Source organism: Eurosta solidaginis, chromosome 1, assembly GCF_040869045.1.
Source record: "Eurosta solidaginis isolate ZX-2024a chromosome 1, ASM4086904v1, whole genome shotgun sequence".
NCBI classification, from domain to species: domain Eukaryota; kingdom Metazoa; phylum Arthropoda; class Insecta; order Diptera; family Tephritidae; genus Eurosta; species Eurosta solidaginis.
In genome coordinates, this window is record NC_090319.1 from 354,699,316 (window position 1) to 354,720,158 (window position 20,843).

The 20,843-nt window shown below is 39.3% G+C and overlaps 1 protein-coding gene across 1 annotated transcript; it reads right to left on the reverse strand.

Moving 5' to 3' along the window:
* Positions 1-8,166: 8,166 nt before the first annotated feature.
* Positions 8,167-20,615, reverse strand: LOC137238101 (juvenile hormone esterase-like). The gene is made up of 5 exons (XM_067762722.1): positions 19,773-20,615; positions 17,264-17,474; positions 10,580-10,897; positions 10,382-10,514; positions 8,167-8,424 (listed from the first exon to the last, which is right to left on the reverse strand). Exons 1-5 carry the CDS (start codon positions 20,577-20,579, stop codon positions 8,247-8,249), a joined length of 1,647 nt encoding a protein of 548 aa, XP_067618823.1. The 5' UTR covers positions 20,580-20,615; the 3' UTR covers positions 8,167-8,246.
* Positions 20,616-20,843: the final 228 nt, after the last annotated feature.

Sequence of the window (20,843 nt, forward strand, 5' to 3'; positions counted from 1 at the left end):
TATGTAGATTCTGACAATAGTAAAATGTTTAATATTAGCTTTCAGAAGATTGTTATTAGCCATCATTCAGTGAGTTTTCTAGCTCCGTATCACGCACAATTCTCAAGGGAATGCTCTGGATCATTGGGAGGCTTGAGAAACAGAGGTCGAGGTATTTTTGTATACATGAGTTGTGATAGCAGATGTCCCCGTTGTATTTCATTTGACTTTTTTTTTTTTTTTTAACTAAAGAATTAACAAATTATCTGACTCACAAATTGAACCAGACTTCTATCTGGATTTATCTGGCTCAAATCATTGTTGTTGCATTTACATGCAAATTATTTATCTGGCTCAACATCTTTGCGACGGGATGATGGCTATTAAGTTCCAAAACATTTTTTACGTGTTTTAACTGCCAACGCCGGTTGTTGAGTATAAGTATTCTAGTTGTTTTAATTTCAAAATCCCAAATAATCTTATATAGAAAATCTACCGCATTTGTGGTTTAAGGTTTTAAACTAAAATTTTAGGATGCTATTGGGGGGAAAATGTTTGTAAATAACACACATCCTCTTTTGTGTACACATGTGGTGAGTGCTGCCAACTCGCATTAAACTATCCCGAATCGTTCCAGTTAAATAGTGGCCACAATCAGAAAAAAAGGGAGATTGAGTTTTCTTGCACATTAGGAATCCCTACTGCTAAGTCCATTCGCATCACAATTATTCGCTACGCTATCATATATTTGATCCCGACCTCGGCCCCAGGGACAATGTCCTAGAACGTCACTTATCTGTCCGGTCAGGCGATGTAAACCTGCTGCTCCTACTGCCACCTGCTGCCCCAGTGGATACCGCCCTAATATAAGCGCCTTACTCACTGGCAACAATCGCATTATCTTAGGCGATTTCAATGCGCATGTTGTTGTTGTTGTAACAGTGTAACCCCATTTCAATGCCCATCACGATCTATGGCATTCAAACTTGCAGGCGGACAGCAGGGGTGAGATGTTGGATGTTGGTACGAAGCTTTCACAGTTCGCCAGATATATCAATCGTGAGCGCAGGACTCGTAAACTGCGTCAACTAGCAGCCGATGATAACATTGGCATCCGACCGCCTGCCAATACTTATTTCACTCGAGCGTGCCGCCAACTTCATTTTCACTGAAAAACGCACTTTCATAAACTTTAAAAAAGGAAAGTGGGATGAATACAAATCCTTTACAGACAGCCGCTTTGCTCCCCTCCCGATGACGCTACCGACTGTCTTACACCCCAAAATCTTGGGTGTGACGTTCGATCAGGATCTACACTTTGGTGAGCATGCAGCCACAATTGTACCGAAAATCCAGATCCGTAATAAAATCCTCAAATCTCTTGCTGGCAGTACTTGGGGATAAGATAAATAAACGTCCATTACCACGTACAAAGTAATTGGCCAGCCGATTGCATGCTACGCGTACCCGATATGGGCTCCAAGCCTAAAGACTACTCACTGGAAGAAGGTACAGGCCTGCCAAAATACTGCCCTCAGAACCGCCACGGGTTGTCTTCTTATGTCCCCAGAACACCATCTACATAATGAGGCGAGAATACTCCCCATCAGGGAGATAAATGAAATGCTAACTAAACAGTTCCTGTTGAATACCAAGGCAGTCGGTTCTATGTACCGGAGCGACTCGGGATTTTTCCCGACCAAGGACTGTCATTTCAGTGTAACCCCATTTAATTTTTTGTGTCCCTCTCACAAATTGTCATCCTCCCATCAGCTCCTTGCAGCGGGACTGCTCCATATTCTCTTGCTCCGGGAAGGCATCGAACCCAATCCGGGTCCGTCTCCTGCCCTCGGTCCTGAGAAATGGCTTTGCTGCATCTGCCGGAAAAGAATATTTTTAGGGCGATCATACTCTTGTCAGTGTGTCTCTTGTAAGGGATGGTTGCATCGGACAGGTTGTTCTGGGCTAGATCCTAAAACCAGGCGTCCACGTAACTTCTATAAATCTTTTGTGGCTCCTTGCTGTTCACGCCCTGGGACGTCCCGTAGTCTGCGCCTTAGAGCCCCCCCCCCCCCCCCCCCCACTACCTTCCAGCAGCCCCGCTGCTCAGCAAGCCACAAAAAGAACCCGCTGCTGCTCGCGCCCCACGGCACCACCAACTCATACGGCTGCTCCCACTCATACCTACAATCTCCGTAGTAGAGTCGGTAGCAATGACGAGCATCAGCCCCTGCCCCCGTCTTCTCCCCCCATACCCAAATACACCGGGTACCCCAATGCTTACCCAAGGACGTCCAGTCCCAAGGCCACAACAGCAGTTGCGTCCTAGCTTTCCACAACCCAGAATGACGACGTCTCCCCCTATGCACTTCAGAATTCTGCAGTTAAACTGTAATGGATTAACTGGGAAGATCACGGAGATAGTCGATTTCATGAAGCGGCACAATATCCGCATTGCTGCGATTCAAGAGACTAAACTCGCAGCAAGTTCTGCACTGCAGACCTGTTCTGGGTATAATGTCCACAGAAAAGATCGCAAGAGCGGAAATGGAGACGGCCTCGCGTTTATCATACACCACTCTGTGCAATATCATATATTTGATTCCGACATCGACCGCAGGCACTGTGTCTTAGAACGTCAAGGCTTATCTGTCCGGTCAGGCGATGCAAACCTAGAAATCATCAACATCTACATCCCTCCTGCTACCTGTTGCCCCAGTGGATACCGCCCTAATATCAGCGCCCAACAATCGCATCATCTCAGCCGATTTCAATGCACATCACGATCATTTGCATTCAAACTTACGGGCGGACAGTAGTGGTGAGATGTTGGAGGATCAAATAGAAGAAACGATGTTCTGCACAATAAACGGAGACGCCCCCACTCGTATGGTACGAAGCTTTCACAGTTCGCCAGATGTATCAATCGTGAGCGCATGACTCCTAAATTGCGTCAACTAGCAGCCGATGATAACATTGGCATCCGGCCACCTGCCAATACTTATTTCGCTCGAGCTTACCACCGGCTTCATCGTCACAGAAAAACGCACTTTCATAAACTTTAAAAAAGGAAAGTGGGACCAATACAAATCCTTTACAGACAACCGCTTTGCTGCCCTCCCTATCCCGACTGATGCCCGCCAAGGGGAGAGTGCTTTCCGCAAGGTCATTGAATCCGCCTCGGCTCGTTTCATTCCCGCCGGTAGAATTCCCGAAATTCGGCCCCACTTCCCGGCGGAGGTCGCAAATTTAGCGAGAGAATGTGACCTTGTAAGACAGCTCGATACCGGCGACCCCCAAATAAGGGATATAAACCAACGCATCAGATTGCTTGTGGATGAACACAAGCGGGCGAAATGGGAGGAGCACCTAAGCGGTTGTAAGCTCTCTGCCGGTGTTGGTAAACTTTCGTCCACCGTAAAGTTTCCATCGCCTTTGGCGATAAATTGCTGTCGGATGCGAAAATATGCGCGAGCGCTTTCTGCCGACAATATATAATGCATTCTACGGTCGACAAAGATAGACGGAGGGCCAACAGACACGCACATAAACATAAGTTCAGCGCGTCACCAATTACCATCACCGCCAAAGAGGTTGAGGATGCCATCGGTCATGCTAAAAATCCAAAACAGTGGGCCCAGACGGCATAGCCATGCCGATGCTTAAAAGCCTAGGGAAAGAGGGTTTCAAATATTTAGCACATGTCTTCAACCTGTCTCTTTCCACCTTTGTCATACCTGAAAAATGGAAAATGGCCAAGGTGGTCCCGCTACTAAAGCCTGGGAAACCAGCTAACATAGGAGAGTCATATCGCCCGATATCTCTCCTATCGCCAGTAGCCAAGCCGCTTGAAGCCATTTGCTCCCCTACCTCAAAGCAAATTTGCAGCTAGCATGTCATCAGCATGACTTCAAAAACTCCATAGCACCACCACCGCGTTAAATGCCATCAGCACCCAGATAAATTGTGGTTTAAATCAAAACAGACAGTACTCGTTGCGCTAGACCTATCGAAAGCTTTTGATATGGTCAACCATGGCACGTTACTGCAAGACCGGGAAGGGTCTACCCTTCCCCCATGTCTTAAAAGGTGGACTGCAAATTATATGGGTGGTCGGCAGGCATCGGTGCAATTTAGAAATGAAACATCAAAACCAAGAAGAATTAAACAAGGGGTGCCACAGGGTGGTGTCCTATCCCCACTTTTGTTTAATTTCTACATATCTAAGCTACCTTCGCCACCAGAAGGAGTTACTATCGTTTCCTACGCCGATGACTGCACAATAATGGCCACAGGCCCAGACCCACAGATCGATGAGCTTTGCAACAGAACAAACGGCTACCTCCCTGATCTCCCCAGTTTTTTCGCCACGCGAAACCTGTCATTATCACCGACTAAATCCTCCGCGACCTTATTTACAACATGGACGTCCCCAATGTCGACCATTTTGAACATCCACGTCGATGGCACTACGCTACCGACTGTCCTACACCCCAAAATCTTGGGTGTGACGTTTGATCATGATCTACGTTTTGGTTAGCGCGCAGCCGCAATTGTTCCAAAAATCCAGAGCCGTAATAAAATCCTCAAATTCCTTGCTGGCAGTACTTGGGGAAAAGACAAAGAGACGCTCATTACCACATACAAAGCAATTGGTCAGCCGATTGCATGCTACGCGTTCCCTATATGGTCGCCAAGCCTGAAAACTACCCACTGGAAGAAGCTACAGGCCTGCCAAAATACTGCTCTCAGAATCGCCACGGGCTGTCTTCTTATGTCCCCAGAACACCATCTATATAATGAGGCGAGAATACTCCCCATTAGGGAGGGAAATGAGATGCTAACCAAACAATTCCTGTTGAATACCCAGAAACCTGGGCATCCCACCAGACATCTGATTGATGAGCCAACAACCCCTAGGGGCTTAAGGAGTCATCTCCGTAAGCATTTTGAGGAAATACAGCACCGGAGAACTCAGCCGTATGAAGCAAAAAAACACAAGCAGGTCCTTGTTGAACTCCACAAACAGGCGTCGGACCTTTATGCCGGGAAATGCCCGGTGAATCCAGTACTCAGGGAACAGTACCCAAAACTTGCGGAAGAGGAACGCATACTCCCCAGGGAAACGCGAGTCACTCTAGCCCAACTTCGTTCTGGATACTCTAACAGCTTAAACTCTTACCTATCCAGAATCAACCCCGACATACAAAATATATGCCCTGCTTGCAATGTGTTCCCAAATGACACTAACCATCTCTTCAATTGTAATGTGGAACCAACGCCTCTAATACCCCTCTCATTAGGGTCCTATTGAAACAGCAAGTTACCTTTAGAGCTTGATTTGTGCTCGTAGCGAAATCACTCTTCTTCTCAATTGCCTAGTCAGTCCAAAATAGCACCTGTTGCCAAAAGTGACTCCCAGTGGTGGTCTAGGCTGACATGTTTTTTTCAGGCTCCAAAATATAGGAGTAGTCCTTAATAGTTCTGAGAGTACAATAGGTTGAGCTTAAAACAATTTTTTTCGGTTTCACTTTTTCAAAAGGTAAGAATATACATATATACATGCAGGTTGCAGGAATTGCCCTCTTTCACAAAAATATTAAAGTTATTGTATAATTTGTAAACAATATTTAAAATACGGTTCTTTCATGAATTTAATATTGAATTGCTTATTTATTAATTTTGCACAAGCAAGACTTTTTGTTATTAAAAGTACATTGACATTTAGAACTGTAAATAACAACAATATGGTAGGTATAATTTAATAAAAGCAAGGCGTTTTGTGAATATTGTTTGAGGTAGGGTTTATTTATCGGTATGTATGTATAAGAAACTCAGTTTACTTATACGTTTTTTTAACCCCTGCGATTTAAATTTTAACTTAACTGATCAATGACTGTTTTTTTCACGCGCATTTGCGGTTGCGCCTAAATTTTATATAAAGATGTAGCGCACAACATTATCCACCCTTATCCATCCATACAAAATTTAAGCGCACTTACATATCCGCGCCAAAAAACACGGACAGTAAGTCTAAAATCTCAAAGTGAGTTTAAATTCAATACAAAAAACTAGAAAAAAAATTATAATAAAAACCTTCTAAATACTTCTGGTTTAAAAACAAAATTAACAAGTTTAAACTAAATGCTGAAAGCCGAAAAACAAAATTTTATTTCCCGAAAATCATAGATTATTTTCACAATACTTTGTCATACATGTGAAATGTCCATAACATTGTAACAACGTTGTGCTACCTTTCCAATTTAGTAAATTTTTTAAATTTCACTTGCAGAATTCACAATTGGCTCGCTAAATCGTTATTTGTATTTTGGTAGTTTTATTTTTTGAATTTTGTTTTAAATCGATTTTTTTATAAAACTGTCAGTAACCGACAACGGAGTCAAGTGTTAAGCAGCTGTTTTATAATGAATGTTGTGGAAAAATTATTAGAAAACAATTTTTTTTCATTTTAATTCGTAAGCAAGGCGAATTCTGTACCAGGTGTAGTTATCCCAACAGCTGATTGCTTCTTCTTGACTATTTACCATACAGCGCCTTGTACTTTAATATGTCAGTTAATCGAAATCAATTAAAATTTTCTTTTGACTTGACATTCTTCTGCACGGCGAATTGGTTGAATTCACCTTGCCACCACCTGGTATGGATCCACCTTGATTCGAAAGTAAGAAAAAATTGTTGAAATATGAATTATGCCATAGCACTTGAATAAAACCAACCTAGCGTATTCGGACCAAGGCACCTGAGCCCTTTGATCTAACGGTTGCGACGTTCCTCACTTAATGATAAGGTCGGGTTAACTGACCGCCCAATAAGGATCGCACATAGACTGATTATATGAATAGTGTTGCGAGAATTTCTTTGACAAAGGTAAGCCGCAATTAAGTTTCAGGCCTTTGACCTAAGTATATTTGAAAGATATTCCGTTATGCTTTGTCAAGTTGGGTTTGGAGAAAACCCGATTTCAGCATTGTGCTATCTTCAATTTAATTGTTTGTGACCTGTCGTTGCCGGCTGGCTCGTATTTATAGTTCGTGGGTACATAAGCAGGTATTATAAGAACAGATGTTTATGCAATACTTACATACATATTGTACCGTTTAAACTGTTATGGCCGCCCAACAAGGCTCGCCGGTCGCTTTGTTGAGCTAACTGTCGCCAATTGGTAACACTTAACACCTAGAGAATTTAAATGGTTTTCCACCTGGTAATTCTAGCAGAGTGAGTGCCGACCTCTTCTTCTTCCATAGGCGAGTTCCAATATGAACTCTTTTTTGGCCGGGGCATCATCTTTCGTTCGCGTAACATATTTATTTATTTTTTAAATTACTGACTTCTACCTGCTTCAACTAACGGCACAAACTAATGGGTGTGAAAACAACCTGTGAAGATCCATACACGGAAACTTGACCTCAACAACATATTGATTTTTTGCCAATTGCAAGGCGAGACAGCGACGAAGCAAGGTAACGGGTACGGAGTTGCCTATTCGCATAGAATAAGTGTTTGAGTCCTAGCTATTGCGATTGCAGATTTAATATTACAACAACTTTCTGAATTCACCGTTCACCGCGATTTTACGTCAAACATTGTTTGCTACATTCACTCAACAATCGCTGGAGGCGTTCAATGGCTAACTATCAAACTTCAGATGTAAAGTGTCAAGCATATTTTGGGGGTAACAGGTCATCAAAACTGGTCATAAAACGATTTCTACCAAATAAAATGCCAGTTAGCGCCAACCGAAACGGAGTCTCCCGGATTGTACAAACTCTTTTGATAAGAACTTCCCTGTGCTGCAGTAGTGTTAGAAGATCTGGAACACCCGGTAAGTGAACTTGCCAATTAAGCAGGGCCTGGTACTGTGATAACAGGAACATCAAAAAAATCATACAAAGGAGGTCAGGATTTTTCAAACGGTCTAGTATCATTGCATTTGCAAACTGTTGTAGTATCTTTACTCACATCATGGTGTACTGTATCTTTTTAACAACAAAAACTATAATTTATTTTTCCAACATTAGACTGCAAGTCAGCGACAGTCAATTCAGAACAAAATGTGAAAATAAAAATTTAAAAATGAAGAAAGTTGTTCAACTCCGTAGCTTATATTTGCTATTGCAACGTTTCCAATATCAAATTCACAAAACTCTGAACTGCCTAAAGCAATTTATTTAAAACTAAGTATGTACGAATAAATATATCTAAGGAATAAGAATTTATAAAACTTATTGTTATAAAAGTATGTTTTACTTTATTGTTGGCACTGGAAAGAGTTGATCCCATATTCCGAATCTATCTGTGAAGATGCCACCCTCAAAAACTTGCATATTTTTGTCTATTTTCAAATAAGGTTTTCTTGGGTCATTCGAATAAAGTGGCCATCTCAAATTTTTCAAAACAGGATCGGTGGAATTGTTTGGATTGCTGAAAAGAGAATGATTTAATAGATTTTTATACAACCATTCTAGGTCAAATAAATAAGGAATTAATAGAGTTTCCAAAAAATTATGTCCTATTTCAATCACATCCCACAGAGCACTAGCGACTCTGGCAGACTGCAATTGCTTCTCATTGTAATATAAAGTTTGTTATCAACTGAGAGCTACCACATCAGCCAACTCGTTTCTCTGTACTATGGCCTGCTTCCAACTAAAGATTCACTATGTCTACTAGCCAGTTTCACTCAATAAACTTACTACAAATCGTTGTTGTGACTAGAAAGATAAAAGCCGCATGTCTCCCTTATGACTGTGACAGTAATGTAGTAGGAACTAAATCCCGTATCGGACATTTAAATGTTAAAGTTTAGTAAAGAAAACGGCCCTAAAGTGGTATATTTTTAGATCATACTAATGGGAAGTAGATCCTGCGGTAAATGAGGACAAGATGATAGTAATGTTGTCATCCAAGAAGGAACAACGCATTCGCGTCTTGGCAGTCACGATGACGGATATAAACTTGAAACTGTGAACCAGCGTTAACAGGGAAAAGAATGTCAGTTTAGAAATTTAACGGAGAACAACGCTTGTCAACAAGTGCTACCTTGGACTGAGTAAGCAATTGAAAAGTATAGTCATACCCTGAAGTATGGAGAGAAGATGAGATGGCTCTTGGAGTGTTTGGTAGGGAGGTAATTTTATGCGAATGGACGAAGACTCTTCAGCCAATTTCAATCAACACTGCAGTTTGGAAGCAGAGGATGAATGATGATGAACTGAGAGTGGCCTTCCACCAAGTCTTAAAAGGCGGACCGCAAATTATCTGGGTGGTAGACTGCACAATAATAGCCACAGGCCCAGGCCCACAGATCGATAGGCTTTGCAGCAGAATAAACGGCTACCTCCCTGAACTCTCTAGTTTGTTCGCCTCGCGAAACCTGGCATTATCACCGACTAAATCCTCCGCGACCCTATTTACAACATGGACGTCCCAAATGTCGACCATTTTAAACATCTACGTCGATGGCACTACGCTACCGACTGTCCTACACCCCAAAATCTTGGATGTGACGTTTGATCAGGATCTATATTTTGGTGAGCATGCAGCCGCAATTGTACCGAAAATTCAGAGCCGCAATAAAATCCTCAAATCTTTTGCTGTCAGTACTTGGGGGAAAAGACAAAGAAACGCTCATTACCACTTACAAAGCAATTGGCCAGCCGATCGCATGGTACGCGTCCCCTATATGGTCGCCAAGCCTAAAAACTACTCACTGGAAGAAGCTACAGGCCTGCCAAAATACTGCTCTCAGAACCGTCACGGGTTGTCTTCTTATGTCCCCAACAGACATCTGATTGATGAGCCAACACCGCCCAGGAGCTTAAGGAGTCATTTCCGTAAGCATTTTGAGGAAATACGGCATCTGAGAACTCAGCCGTATGAAGCCAAAAACACAAACAGGTCCTCAGTGAACTCCACAAACAGGCGTCGGACCTTTATGACAGGAATTGCCCGGTGAATCCAGTACTCAAAAACAGTACCCAAAACTTGCGGAAGAGGAACGCATACTCCCCAGGGAAACGCGAGTCACTCTTGCTCAACTTCGTTCTGGATACTGTAACAGGCTAAACTCTTACCTATCCAGAATTAACCCCGACATACAATATGTATGCCCCGCTTGCAATGTGTCCCCACATGACACCAACCATCTCTTTAATTGTAATGTGGAACCAACGCCTCTAACACCCCTCTCATTATGGTCCAGCCCTGTTGAAACAGCAAGTTTCTGTGGACTCTCGTTAGAGGATATTGATGACAATTTGTGATCGGTCGCACCTATTGGTTAGGGCGAAGCACTGCTGCAACAACAATAACAACAGTGGCCAGTTCACATTATGTAACTTTTGACAAGTTTGGTTAATACTACTTATTGTAATCTTACCCTGTCTTAGCGAATTGCGCCCACATTCGGGTTAAATTTTCTATAACAACATGTTCATCATCGGTTTGCGTAAAGTTTGGAGTCATCACAGGCACACGCAATAAATATAGCAATTCATCATGATGGACGGCACCTTGATAAAATATTGTGCACATTCATTTTTTTATAAATTTTATTTTTTAACATATAAGAACTTACCGAATGTTTGGTTTTGATACTTGAAATGACTAAAACGACCCTTGTATGTGAAAAGATAGGTATACACGGGTACAACGGATGATATTAAACTTAAGAAACGATGATATTCAAATCCAATAACTGCATCGGAATAAAGTTTTCCAAAAGAGCCCAAACTGTCGGTAGTTTGCAAATCTCTATTACCCAAATAGCTAGCCCTCAGCTGTGTACTTATTTGTTTGGAACGTGGTGTATCACGTTCATACATAAGAACGATTGGTGCGTATTTTTCGAAATTTTCATTTAACCAACCTCTGACAGTATTATTTTTTAAAAGATCTGAAATGCAACGAAAGATTGTTTAACTGTTAAATATGTACAGGTTGTACAACCAAAATATTTATTCAAAAGCAGAAGAAACTCAAATAAAAGGCAGCCTCAGTTTAAGTATTGGTAGTAAGTTATTACTCCGGCTAGCTTAGTTATATAAAATGTGATCACTAATTTCTAATGCGGATTTTTTTTTGTTTACCAACAAGCATCGAAAAAATATTTCTCCAAAGTTTGGTAAATGCACAGTTCAGAAGTTGATATTCAACACCAATGTTCAATTATTTTCAAACCTTTGAAAAATGTACAGTTCTCATATTAATAACACACCTTATTCTCCCAAACTATAAGAAATTATCAACCCTCTACACCATTTCTAGTTGTAAACGGGAAAGCGTCAGATATAAATGCAAAAGTGTTATATGGAAATCAGAATAGTCAATTGTGTAAGTGCGAAAGCGTCACTTCGATATGAGAATAGTCACTTGTAAATGAGAATAGTCAGTTGTAAATGAGAATAGTGAAGTGCAAATGCGAAGGCGTCACATGGAAATGCTAATAGTCACTTGTAAATGCGAAGCCGTCATTTGAAAATTAGAAAGCGTCAGTTGTAAATGCGAATGGTCAATTGTAAATGCGAAAGCATCAAATGAAAATGCGAAAGCGTCATTTGTAATTGAGAATACGTACTGAGTTATAAATAAGAGGGTATCATTTGAAAATGCGAAAGCGTCATATGGAAATGAGAATAATCACTTGTAAGTGAGAAAGCAAATCCAGACTAATTGCTTAAATAACGTAATACCGTGGTTAGCTTTTAGGATGGTATTTAACTACTACTTACTTCACTAAAATAACACTAGGTATTAATTAATAAAGTTTTGTTGATTATTCCCGTTATGTCTCACGGACTTCGGACTCCTTATGCAATTTTTGAAGTAAAGTCCAAGTTCTGCTACAGTGGTGGGAAATGGGTAATGAGAGGGAACCATTACATTATACTTTTACATAAACCGCTTTACGATTAATAAGTGCATGCACCAAGTGAGGTAATTGTGCTGTGCAAAGGAAGTCCGTTGTTCGCCTATTATCATGTGGGCTTCTCTTTCATGGGCAGTGCATTGAACCCATACCAATATGTAGTCATTGTAATTACTCGATGTACTATTTATTACACGTTTATTTAAATTCAATGTTACAAGCAGGGTTGTGCGTTTACAACATTTTTTGGATTGTTTACACTTTCATTGTAAACAATTGTAAACAATGTAATCAATTGTAAATAATGTAAACAATTGTAAACATTTACTAGCATATGTCACTTCAACTTATATTCAACTTATATTGTAAACTGTCAAGTCAAACAGATCGATTGTTGAACACAGCAGATACTTCTAGAACTATGCTTGGAAAACTGGAAAATGCTTAATTAGTAGTAGGCTCTTTCTGACTCATAAAAAAGCAAAAAAATGAATTGTTTACAAAAATGAATTGTTTACGTAAACAATTAGCTTGTAAACAATTACATTGTTTACATGTAAACATTTGCTGTATATAATGAAAACAGTTTACAGGCCCAACCCTGGTTACAAGTACTCAATAAAACGAATTTCGCAAGTTCAATTGACAATTTTTATTCTATAAGTTTTTCGCATTTTCACTTTATGCTTTCTTACTCAAAATTTACTCACTTTTCTCATTTCTATATAACGCTTTCGCATTTACAGTTGACTATTCTCATTTCCATATGGTGCTTTCGCATTTTTAAGTGATACTTTCTTATTTATAGTTGACTACGTATTCTCAATTACAAATGATGCTTTCACATTTTCATTTGATACTTTCTCATTTACAAATGACTATTCTCATTTACATATGACGCTTTCGTATTTTTAAATAACGCTTTCTCATTTCCAAGTGACCGTTCTCATTTCCGTGTACCGATTTCGCATTTACAGTTAACTAATCTCATTTCCAAATAACGCTTTCGCATTTACAATTCGGTATTCTTGTTTACGACTCACTATTCTCAATTACAAATAACGCTTTCGCATTTACAAATGACTATTCCCATTTACAAGTGACTATTTTCATGTCGAAGTGATGCTTTCGCATTTACAATTGGCTATTCTCATTTCTATTTTCAAATGATAACCTCTTATTTATAACTGAGTATGTATTCTCAATTAAAAATTACGCTTTCGCATTTTCATTTGATGCTTTGTCATTTGCAAGTGACTATTCTCATTTCCATATGACGCTTTCGCATTGACAATTAAGTATTCGCATTTACAACTGACGCTTTCGAATTTACAATTCACTATTCTCATTACAACTGACTATTCTCATTTACAAGTGACTATTCGCATTTCCATGTGACGCTTTCGCATTGAGTCAATTGACTATTCTAATTTTCGCATTTACATTTGACGCTTTCTAATCTACAACTGGCTAATCTCATTTACAATTTACAAATCTTATTTTCAAATTGCACTTTCTCATTTTCAAGTAACTATTCTCATTTTAAAGTAACTATTTTCATTTCCAAATGTCGCTGTCTCATTTACAACTGGAAATGGTGTAGTTGATCGCCTCATTACCATGAAAACTTCATAAATAAAACGATTTTCAATATCGCCGTCTTAGAATATAAACCTATTGACAAACTAGTCCCTATATATGTATGTATACTAAAATCGTACCAGATGGCATACTAGCCAGTATATCCAATAGGGTCATACCAATAAACACACTAGTCAGCTTCTGCACCCGCATTATACCAGGTGTCATACTTATCAGTTTTTGCATTAGCATAATACCATGTATCAGGGTAATACCAGTTGACTTATTAATCGATCAAGGAATCAGCTGAATGTGTTTTAACAAACTATTCGGTACATGCATTAGTCAATATACATACCAGTTCCAGTCGGGTTTGAAACAGTACATGAAAATTTGGTTGGTGTTATGTGGGGAAACAAGAGGTGTTGACCAGCAAGTTGGACAAGTATGTGTTTAACCTTTTACAGTTCCCAGAAAGAAGTTGGGCAGAGTGACTCTCTCGGCAGTCTGCTCTTTTCATCTTGTGCAAGAGTTGGTTAATGTGTATTGATAACAGCAATATTGAGCAAACAATACCCAGGCTTACGAAATCTTTATGTTTATCTGGATGGATCGACTGAGCTGGTAGGTATCTTATCGTAGTGCTTAGGGCGATGTTTCCTTATCCATCTGGGAGGCGGGATGCTCCGTTGTTTGCTTGGATGTCCCGCTTTGTTACAAAAACTATCTGTTCGGCATTTCGTTATGCTCCTTTAAGTTGAGATCCTTTACCTCACTATGAAGGTGGTGTTAAAGGTAAAGGGTCATAAGAGACTTCCCGTAGTAGTCCTGAGTGCAGAATTTTGGCACGCCTGCAGCCTTTTCCAGTGTGTGTTTTTTAAGTCAGGCCACCAAATCGGCGACGCGTAGCACATGAACGGCTGACCAAATACTTTGTAAGCTGTGCTGCCGGCAAGCGACTTGGAGATTTTCTTACGGCTTTGTACTTTAGATACAGTTTCGGAGGCATGTGCCTCGACCTAAGATCTTTGGGTGACTTACAGTCGTTAGCGTAACGATATCGACGTGAACGTCCAATATTTGCGCTATCTCTACATTCCACGTCTTAAATAGTGTGGCCGGGGACCTAGGAAGTGATGTTAGCTCGTTCTGGTGTACAAATCAAACGAAAACGGGGAAAGGACACCCTGCGCCACCCCCTGTCTAATAGCGTTTTCTTTTCTGGCAAAAGTGTTACGCTTTTTTTACGCCGCGCAAGGGTTGTAAATATATTTTGTTCTATTCTGAAAAGCAGGTAACGCCGTTACGGGGTATTTCGTTCTTTTGTGAAGATTGTTGTCTGTTCGCAACGCAAAAACTTTTACCCTGCATAAAATGGCGGTGTGGCAGTGCAACTCTGCTAAACCAGCTGTTCGTGACAATTTATTTTCGCAACTTCACAAATTTTTAGCAAAGAAAATTGAAATGAAGGAAATAATTGCTAATGAATTTTTATTATTATTGACAGCGTGTTTGTGAAAATCAGCTAATACACGGGGTAGCCATTTATGTTCTTTGCATGCACTATAAATGTTGAAAATTTTCTGTGGTAGGAGTAACTCTATTAAACATTGTAAATTTTACCAAGTAGCGCAACTAACAGCTGATCGGTGAAAATTCGCACATTCACACGCACAGTCCTCGACTCAGTTTCAAAAAAAAAACTTTAGATTATTTAATTCAAATTTTAAAGTGAGATAATCCTTACAAATTTATGTATACAGAATATATATGGCGTTTTTGTTGTTATTAAAATAATAGTTTTATTTATATTAAAGCTTTTATCATTTTATTTTTTAACTTTGAAAAATCTCCGAACACCATTCCTTCATTATATGATATTCGACTGCCTTCCACTCTATTCGCAACATAACCTCTACTTAAGCTGCCAAACTATATAGTAAACAATGCTATTAAAGCTTTACCATTTGCTTAGGCAACAATTTATTTCGGAAAAGAAAACGCCATAAGCCTTTTAGGTTCTTGGTATTTTTTCTTAAATTGAACAGGTGCTTGCCAACCACCCAGATAATTTGTGGCCCATATTTTTAGTCAAGGGTGAACCACCTATGTCTTGGAGTAGTATGAAGTGGTTGACTGTGTCAAAAGCTTTCAAGCCATGAGCACCGTTCCATGATGCGGTTTTGGGTGGTTCCGTCCGCAATTTATCTATGTATTAGTGGCGTTTAATCGAAGACTTGCTTGATTAAATAAGGGAAGCAGGACGGTTTCCAACATCTTCGCTATTGACTAAAGGAAAATATCGGCAGATACGACTCAACATCAATTGGTGGCTACCCAGGATTATCCTTGCCTTCCTCCGTTATTTTGGAATGACAAATGTAAAAACGACAAGTAGAAAACATGCATTGCGTAGCTGATGCCCTTAAGCCCAAGGAGTTTTAGCATCGGTATAGCTATTCCGTCTAGGCCTATTAAATTAGGCTTGGCTTTTTTAATGGCTTCATTAATCTGCAGAAGTAACGGTGAAGTGTGAGGTTTCATGCTTGTACTTATGTGCCCGTTGATTTGTACGACATCTAGCCTTGTTAACTGAAGTATGCATTGCAAATTGCTGGTAGAAAACGCTTCCGTATTTCTTCTGGTCCGACAGACGAAATTCCTGCTAATGTACCATTTAAAAGCTTAGTAGTATAGATAACCTCACAGTTAGCTATTCAAACACGAACGAGTATGACTGTTAGTCACAAAATTATAGTCAACGAAGTAGAAGGTTTGCTGACTACTTTGGCTTTTGACTGCAGGAATGTTTTGTCTGGTTGATGTAATAGCTCCTGCTTATGGGACTTACAGGTTTACACTTTAAGGCGAAGATATGAACTTGCAAGTTTACCAGATTTATGGGTTTGGCGATGCCATCTCCGAGTTTTAGTATTGTAATCTATCAATTGTGTCCAATTAGAGAATTATATTTGACACAATTTAAGTTCTATCCTATCCTCAACTATATGTATTTTTTTAGGACCCGCATACAGTGTGTATTTGATGCCGATGGCTGTTTAGGCCAATTCTCTGATGTGCTTATGCAATGATCGTGACTTGCAGATATCGTTGCATACCGAGTGCTTGGCACTTTAATGAGCCTCTTCGAGTTCGGTTCGTGATTTAAAGCCTTTTTTATTTAAAACGTAAAAATTTTAAGTTAACATATATAAAAAAAAAAAAACACAAAATACCTTAATTAAATAAAAAAAAAAAAAAAATTCTCGGCCCACTCCGGGATTAGTGGGGATGATTGCAGAATTGATTGAAGTTTTTTATGAGAAAAAAAAGGGCGAAATTCGAAAAATCTCAAAAAACTGAAAAATTACAAAAAAAAAACTTTAAAAATTTTTTTGAATTTTTTCCGAAAAGCACATTTAAAAACAAATTTAAAAAAAAAAAAGATCCCAAAAGGTCAATTTTTGAAAAAGTTATAGCATTTTGAAAACAAAAACGGTGTTTTTTTAAAAATTCATAACTTTTTTTGAGTTGGATGAAAAAATTTGAAAAACTTCTGAAAAACGTCTTTCGTAAGCTAGAAAAAGAAGAAAAACTTTCAGCCAATTCTAAAGGGGTCGGGTTCAAAATTGGTCGAAATGGGATGGAATACCCCATATATAGTCTTAATAGCCACAATCAAGGTTTCCTGTTTTGATGTTTTATAAAAACTATTTTAGTATCTTCTTTTTACTTGAGAAAATCTTCAGCTGCAGTGGTTATTTTGGCGAATTCTGTAAAATGAACGAGTTTCAAATATTTGTATTTACTTACCGTAGGCGCCACCAACGAACTCGTGTTCCGTGATACCAATGATAAGTGGTACTTTTGTGAAATTTCCTTCCTTTATAGTTTTATACGGATGCTCCACTAGGAACCTCTCCTGTCTGTAGTCATTTTCTATTACTGGCATCCAATTTAGAACCGGATTATAATTGAAATCAAACATTTGTTTTTGGGTATTCACAAAGTCCATCATTGGTTTCTGTATTCAAAAAAACACAATCGTAAATATTATCTTATTAATAATATGAATGTGTGTGTGTGTGCACGTGTCTTACAGGCACGAACCCTGCAAAAAATGGTGCGACTAGTCCCTAAAGAAAGTGGGGATGCGATTTATCTCTTTTGTCTACTGTGAGGTATAATTGGGTACGTTGGGATTAGTCAGTTTTACATTTATGTTGCCAATTTTAAGAAAAATTAAATAAAAAAGCTCTATACAGAGCATAAAATACCAGAATCCTATATTCATGGAACTGTAACCCCTTGAGTTATAAAGTTACTAACATATTTTGCTTTATATAAAAGATTAACCTATTCAAAATGCTTTCTGGTCCATTTTCTGGAAAGAAAGAGTCCCAGTATTAAGCTAGTCGAAGAGGAACCCCTGTACTATATTTCAAGCAAATAGCTCCATAAATATGTTTATTTCAAATAGGTACTTCCCGAAAAGAAAATTTTCTCAAATATTAAGCTTAATAAAGAGAGACCCCTGTACCAAATCTCCATCAAATCGCGTCATAAATTGGATTTTTTGAAATAGATCGGTTTCTCGTCCTCTTTCCTAAACGAAAGGTTTCTTAAATAATAAGCTGGTCAAGGAGGTATCCCTGCGCAAAATTTCAAGGGAAATGTTCCATTGATACGATTGTTTAAAATAGGCCGGCCCCTGGCCAAAGAGGTACCCCTGTACCAAACCTCAATAAAATCGCGCCATAAACAAATTTTAGTACATGGCGGCCCTGGTTGACTTCCCAGAAAGAAAGAAAATAAAGAAAACTTACCAAAATGTGAACGTGTGAACATACACACACACAAAATTTCATTTGTCATTTAGGAGGAGTTCAGTTACAACCAAAAGTACTAAATATGGGAAAAGCTAAACGGCGTTGAAAAGAAATAATTGCGCTTTTAAGAGGTGCATTTGGTTTTTTTTTTTCCTTCGAAAAGTATTAGATCATTTCTAGGTCTGGACTTTTTAATTTAATTTGCGGTATGATTATAAAGATATGAAGTGCTTTCTATCCAGCAAGATTGCCGCATATTCAAACCGTGTTTGGCTAAAACGGGTCTCTAACCAAAAGTATTAGAGGGTAGAGGCAAAATTAACCAATTCCTGAAAAGAGCCGCCAACATAATGTAGCAAAAGAATTTTAAAAGGGCCAATAAAATAAGCTATATCTTTGCAAAAAGAGCTTTATATCAATGGTATTTCATTTCCCAAGTGGATGTATAGCAATAAATAGGAAAAACTTCAAATTTCAAAGAATGGGCCTGGCACCGCTCCCTTTATGACTAAGCAATTTTCTATGTTTTGGGAGCCATAACTCGAAGAAAAATTAGTTCAGAATAGAACCATATGTTTATGTATTATTGCGCAGCCTTGTAACACTATTAAGCACACAAAACCATCAACAACAGCATTTCAAGTGTACAGCTGGGTATGTAATGTTCGGTTTCACCCGAACTTAGACTTCCTTACTTGTTGCATTAACGAAATTTTTTTCTGGAGAACGTTTTGCCCTTTTGGGCATCGGTAAAAATCAAAATAAATGCACCCTGCCTACATCATGTTACAATCAAATATACGACATAAAATAATGAAGTAAAATCGCTCCCGGAAGTACAATCCTAGATCCGCCACTGGCTGCCTTGTATGTACATGTGTAAATGATGATTGATTTGTTTACGGACATACAAGTGGCTGCTTAGTATCGGATTAGGGATGCTAGTATCACTTAGTGATGTGAATATTCGTCACAATATTTAATACTAAGACCATGCGAGCCAAACCAGCTCCCGCATCAGTTTACTATTAGCATAAACTTTGCTAAGGAATGCTAAAACCTACTAACTGGGTTTAAGTCCAAATCATTCACAAAAGAGCGCGTGTACACTGCAAAGTTAGCTTAATTCGTGCGTTATGTTCAAACTGAACGGGGCCCTCGGGCCAAAAGAAAAGTAGAGTAGCAGCCCTAGACCTAGTATTTGCAAATTTTTTGAGGTTTAATTGGTATAAATCACACCTTTCTCCTACATCTCAAAAGAAAAGCGTTGGGAGAAAGTTGTGAAAGGCTTGCACTTCCTACACGTTTTTGACTTACATCACATATCGCTAAGGCGACAATGCAAGTCTCACATCTATCTACGTCGCAAACCCGCTTCCATATTTTCTCCCCCCTAAAACAAAATTCACTTTAATATTGATTGCACCTTTTGATGAAATTGCTTATCTTTAACATTGTACATAGTTGTTTTTGAAATGTATGCCTGTACTTACCCGCTTCAAGCAAGTCACCAACTCCACCGACGTTAATTTTGTACAGTTCAATAATTTTGCTTGCCTATCTCTTAGTTTTTTTTGCTGATATTCATAATCGAACTGTCCCAATGGTGAGGCGCTCATCATAATCGCACGATGGAATAGCCCACTAGACATGGGTGACAGCATATGTAAACCAATACTGAAACTTCCTGCACTATAACCCAGCAATGTAACTGAATTAGGGTCGCCGCCAAAATTGTTTATGTAACGTTGAACCCAGCGTAATGCTTCCACTTGATCTTTTAGCCCAGCATTGCCGGGTGCTGCAGCATTGCCGGCTGCTAAAAAGCCCAATGTACCAAGGCGATAATTTAAAGTCACCAAGACAATGTCACGGTCCATTAAGTGTTCTGGACCAGCAACATTTTTACTTTGAGCCGAGCCGGCATAAAATCCGCCAGGATGTAAATACACCACCACGGGCTTTTGCACTCTTGTATCACGTGTATACACATTCAAACGTAGGCAATCTTCCGATAAGTCAGTAATGTTTTCAGTCAATTGTGGACACATAGGACCATCCTGTGTTGCATCCAAATTTTGCGGTTTCCACGCAGGATGTGGTTTAGGGTTACGAAAACGTAAATTTGCAACTGGCGCTAAAGCATAACGGATGCCACGGAATGCAAAGAAGTCGACACCCAAACGCGATTTCAATGTTGTTCCAATAATTGTACCCAATGTTGTTGTAACTCGAACCGCACAAGTTTGATTGATTGTCACTAAAACGACTAATATGCAAATTACTCTAAGAAGCTGCATTTTTAATTTCGAACTGTTCTAAAGTGTTTATCAATCTCAACTGATTAAAAGTAGGGCGCAATGTGCAGTATTTATGGACGCAAGTTTGTTGGCTATAAGTGGGGTGTACCGAGGTGGTAAGAGAAAACAGGTATATTAAAACGTAATAAGTACAGTGGGTTAAAATAATTACTTAGTTAGCGAAAATTTAATAATTGAAGTGTAAAGATGTAAGCGTAAGCGTAGTACTTAGAAGTGATATGCTATATGGGGGAATATAGAACG